This window comes from Gastrolobium bilobum, unplaced genomic scaffold, assembly GCF_033153095.1.
Source record: "Gastrolobium bilobum isolate Gb01-03AN ecotype WA unplaced genomic scaffold, APGP_CSIRO_Gbil_v1 utg3235, whole genome shotgun sequence".
Classification (NCBI taxonomy): domain Eukaryota; kingdom Viridiplantae; phylum Streptophyta; class Magnoliopsida; order Fabales; family Fabaceae; genus Gastrolobium; species Gastrolobium bilobum.
This window is the reverse complement of record NW_026897048.1, coordinates 254,593-259,850: the sequence shown is the minus strand read 5'-3', so window position 1 is coordinate 259,850 and position 5,258 is coordinate 254,593. Positions and strand designations below refer to the sequence as shown.

Genomic DNA, 5,258 nt, shown 5'->3' with positions numbered 1-5,258 from the left:
AAGCATAAAAATTAAATTTCAATTAGCAGTTCGGAGGCGTGGTAGGGTAGCAGAGGAGAGAATGGGAGCGTGGTGGGTGTGCGCGTCTCAGACATTCCTCATACAAAGAAAGCGAATATAACTTTGAAAACGTTCTCGTGGGAGGCACGTGACACACCACCAGATATTATATAATCCAGTAGAAACAAAGCTAAGTTTGGTTTTCGCCTACTCAATTAATTGAAGGGAGAATCTCTCATTTCTCTATTAATATTATTATTAAGTCTCAACAGAAAAACCCTCTTCATCTTCATCATCTTCTTCTTCTTCTTCCAATTTTCCCTTTGTTCTTTTCTCTTCACATACATGACGACGTCGTTTGGAGCAGCTGCGAGCACAGCTACGCTCAAGGACCCCAGGGTTCAGATCCCGAGCTTTCATGGATTGAGGTCTGCATCAGCATCAGCATCATCTCTCGCTCGCAATGCCCTTTCGGTCCCTTCAGCCACTCGCTCCCTCTCACTCATACGAGCTGTCTCCACGGTTTCTCAGTTTACTTCTACTTCATTTTCTTCTTCTTCTTTTTTTTGAATTTTTTAATTTCGCTTTACTGATGCACTCTGTGTGGAACCTCAAAAATCGTGAGTGATGATAAATCATTTTTTTTTTTCTTTTTGCAACAATAGAACAAAAATCACTTGAAATTTTACTCTCTTTTGCTTTATTTATTTATCTATTCATTATTGGTTGGAGGTTCCTGCTTTGTGATTTATCTCGAATTATTGATTTTTTGGTGCCTTTTTCTCCAACTTCAGTTACTCTGTAGCCAAAGTTGGATTGATGAACATATTCAGTTCCGTTAATATTTTAAAGAGATATAATATTTTTATTCTTTTCTTTTTTTTTTTAAAAAAAAAGATAATTCAGATTTTCATCTGATTAATTATATGGTGGTAGCTAGACTCTGGAATATGGAATATGGAATCCCATTTTGATAAGTTGTTGTGCTTGCAATTTCTTTGTAGCCTGCAAAGACTGAGACTGCCACTGAGAAGCGCAGCAAAGTTGAAATATTCAAAGAACAAAGTAATTACATAAGATATCCTCTTAATGAGGAGTTGTTGACGGATGCACCTAATATAAATGAGCCTGCCACACAAATGATCAAGTTTCATGGTAGCTATCAACAGTACAATAGAGACGAACGTGGTTCGAGAACCTATTCGTTCATGATACGTACTAAGAACCCTTGTGGGAAAGTTTCGAACCAACTTTACTTGACAATGGATGATCTTGCTGACCAGTTTGGAATCGGGACACTTCGTTTGACCACCAGACAAACGTTTCAGCTCCATGGTGTTGTCAAGAAGGACCTTAAAACAGTAATGAGCACCATTATTCGCAATATGGGCTCGTCTCTTGGTGCGTGTGGTGACCTAAACAGAAATGTACTTGCTCCTGCTGCTCCGCTTGTAAGAAAAGACTACCTCTTTGCTCAACAAACTGCAGAAAACCTTGCTGCACTCCTGACTCCCCAGTCTGGTTTTTACTATGATATTTGGGTTGATGGAGAAAGGATTATGTCATCAGAACCACCTGAAGTAACTCGGGCACGAAATGACAATTCTCATGGCACAAACTTCCCAGATTCACCTGAGCCCATCTATGGAGCTCAGTTCTTGCCAAGGAAATTTAAAATTGCTGTAACGGTGCCAACTGATAACTCAGTGGATATTCTCACAAATGATATTGGTGTTGTTGTTGTTACTGATGATAATGGGGAGCCTCAAGGGTTCAACATATATGTAAGATGGATTTAAAAAACAGTTAAGTGAAAGTTTTTCTGCCATTATTCTAACTGGGATGTTGTAATTATTCTTGCAGGTTGGTGGTGGAATGGGAAGAACACATAGGTTGGAAACCACTTTTGCCCGCTTGGCTGAACCATTGGGTTATGTACCAAAAGAGGATATTTTGTATGCAGTGAAAGCAATTGTTGTTACCCAACGAGAAAATGGGAGAAGAGATGACCGCAAGTATAGTAGAATGAAATATTTAATCAGCTCTTGGGGAATTGAAAAGTTCAGAAGTGTAGTTGAGCAATATTATGGCAAGAAATTTGAACCTTTCCGCAAATTGCCGGAGTGGGAATTTAAAAGTTATCTTGGATGGCATCAGCAGGTTGGTTCTCCAGATGAATGAATAATATCGATGTCTTTATGCCTGCTTGTGGATATACTTCGTATTATTGTTTGTCGATGCACAGCATTCATAGTGATGTAGATTTTAACAGCTTAATGTCTATTTATGATTCCAATAGATGATATGGTGACAATGGGCCTTTATACTTGCCATCTTACCTGCAATTGCAAATCGTACAACTGTATCAATTTTGTTTTTCCTGAAAAGGTATGCTAGGTATAACGTATAAATTTACAAAATATATGGAAGATTAGGTAAATGAAGATTATAGTTAATTTTGATATTTTGATGCTTTGTAGATTTTACTATGTGAAAGAACCACAGCCATATCTCCCTTTTATGTGGTTAAGCAATCTATAGTTGGTTCATTCTTTGGTGATATGTCATTAACTAAAATATAGTTCCGCACTCTTATGGTATATGGGTTCATTTGTTGGATCTCATCTTCCAGGGTGATGGCAGTTTATTTTGTGGGCTTCATGTTGATAATGGTCGTGTTGGTGGAAAAATGAAAAAGACATTGAGGGAGGTTATTGAGAAGTATAATTTGAATGTTCGGATCACTCCAAATCAGAACATCATCTTGACTGATATTCGTGCTGCATGGAAGCGTCCCATCACAACGACTCTTGCTCAAGCTGGTCTGCTGGTGAGATGTTTTCATGTTTACGTATTATAACCTAATTGTTTTCTGTCTTAAACTATCTTTGTTAAAAAATTATTTACCTAATTCACTCGTCCCTGCATAGTTGACACTTGACATTGCTTGACAACCATACATTGTGTTTTTCATTTAGAGGTCATAAACTCAAAGTAGTTCTAGTGTGTTGCATTTATATCATTATCGCAAAGATAACATTTTGTAATTTTTAGGTGTTATAGATCTGATTAGCTGCTGCTATTTTTTTATGGGCAGGACTAAGGAATGTTAGAATTTTTTTTTTTTGTTTATACAATTTTTCGTTATAGATCTCGTCCTTACTTTTGTTTCTGTTTATACAATTTTTCATTATTAGTGCCTATCATAATTACCTGTTTTGCTGTGAACAGCAACCTAGATTTGTAGATCCCCTCAATATAACGGCAATGGCATGCCCTGCTTTCCCATTATGTCCACTGGCAATTACTGAAGCTGAACGTGGGATACCAAACATTCTTAAGCGGATTCGTGCTGTTTTTGAGAAGGTATTGCTGCAGATAGAAGTATATGACAGTATTGTTTTGATGGAGATCACTGATCAGGATACTTTATGATTATCTGTCTGCCATTCAGGTTGGTTTAAAGTATAACGAGTTTGTAGTTGTAAGGATAACTGGCTGCCCTAATGGCTGTGCTAGACCATACATGGCCGAACTTGGACTGGTTGGTGATGGCCCGAATAGCTATCAGGTATGTTATTCAGTGGCTCAACGGCTCAACCCACTTAAAGTAGAAAATTCCAAAATTCTATCATGTTCACTTTTTATTTTTTACCTTCTGATACAGATTTGGCTTGGAGGAAACAAGAATCAAACGTCATTAGCTCAAAGTTTCATGGACAAGGTGAAGCTTCAAGACCTGGAAAAAGTTCTGGAGCCTTTGTTTTATTACTGGAAGCAAAAGCGTCAATCTAAAGAAGAATCATTCGGTGACTTCACAAGCCGCATGGTGAGTTTTTACTTTATGCTTTTTATTTGCATCTCTGAGCCATTTCTATTAATTCTTTAATCTTTAAAATGCTTATTAAGTGATAGGTGGATTTTGGCCAAAGTGACACCATTTTCTGTTTCCAGGGATTTGAAAAGCTTAAAGAACTTGTTGAGAAATGGGATGGTCCAGTAGTAGCACCAGCACGCTACAACCTCAAGCTTTTTGCCGACAAGGAGACATACGAAGCAGTGGATGAATTAGCAAAGCTTCAAAATAAGAGTGCTCATCAGCTGGCCATGGAAGTTATCCGCAATTTTGTTGCTTCCAACCAAAATGGAAAAGGTGAATCATTTTATTGACTTGGACAAGGAAGACGTTTGTGATGTTGCTTTTTGGTTGACTGGAAATATGGATAGACGACTGAACATAACTCTCTTTGCTGTTACTTTGTGGTAACCGTGGGGGTGGACTGAATTAATGCTTGGGTATTTTTTTTTTATTAACTTTTATCCTAAACAGCTTTCAGCTAGTAACTCTTGGTACATGATTTTGATTATAAGTTTTTCGGAACACAAAATAAGGCTTTCTATCATTTCTGTATCGAATTTTGGGTGTTAACAACTTACCCCCCACCCCCCAAACACAACAATTTATCCTGTTAGGTAATCCTTTCTTTCAGCTTTGTTCTTGCTCCAATGAAGTTAATTAACCGGGATTTGTTTATTGTAATCTGGTTAATTAGTGATTAACTACAGATTGTGGTGCATCTGGGAAACATTTGATGTGGTTGGGCTAGAGCCTAGAATAGAAGGATTTCATTTATCATGATCCCCCTATATTTATGTTTACTTGTTCAGTTTTTTATTTTATTTTATTATTATAGCAAATGAATTCGCGCATAAAAGAATTTTTTTAATAGAATTACCACATATCACTCCTTCATCCGAATTTTTATTTAGTAATTGTCCCTTTTTTCCAATCCGAACTGAGTGTAAGCATTTTGTTTCAAGGTTCTCTTAATTGTTTTTAGTACATAATCAGGAGCCGGGATGAGGGAAATTGCCAACTGACTGTATGTTTGGATTCTAGGAAGCACCAACATTTCAAAAACTCTAACGTGTCGTGTCTTACACTTTTTGACACTCCAACACGCGTTATATAAATTCAAAAAAAATTCAAAGGTTGCGTTGCGTTGAGTTTTTAGTTCCAACTATTAGATTCGTTGGATTACAATTATCATTTAATATAAATATTTAGGATATCTTATGTTTCTTTGCAAAATTGATGAATATTTTAAGTTTAATTTTATTTTTTTGTTAAATTATTGAATATTAAATATAATATACACTACATAAATTAAAAATATTATTTGATATCAAAACGTGTCCTAACATGTCGAAATCTAATATTTTTTAGAATTTACGAGTTGGAGTGTCGTGTCGTATCG

General features: G+C 36.5%; 1 protein-coding gene across 1 annotated transcript; it reads left to right on the top strand.

Annotated features, from left to right (window-relative positions):
* The first annotated feature begins 219 nt into the window (after window positions 1–219).
* LOC133303687 (sulfite reductase [ferredoxin], chloroplastic) lies at window positions 220–4,639 on the top strand. Its single transcript, XM_061503640.1, has 8 exons — window positions 220–522; window positions 1,005–1,784; window positions 1,864–2,160; window positions 2,633–2,830; window positions 3,232–3,366; window positions 3,455–3,571; window positions 3,668–3,829; window positions 3,955–4,639. The coding sequence occupies exons 1-8, from the start codon at window positions 346–348 to the stop codon at window positions 4,168–4,170; spliced, it is 2,082 nt and encodes a 693-aa protein (XP_061359624.1). The 5' UTR covers window positions 220–345; the 3' UTR covers window positions 4,171–4,639.
* The last annotated feature ends 619 nt before the right edge of the window (window positions 4,640–5,258 follow it).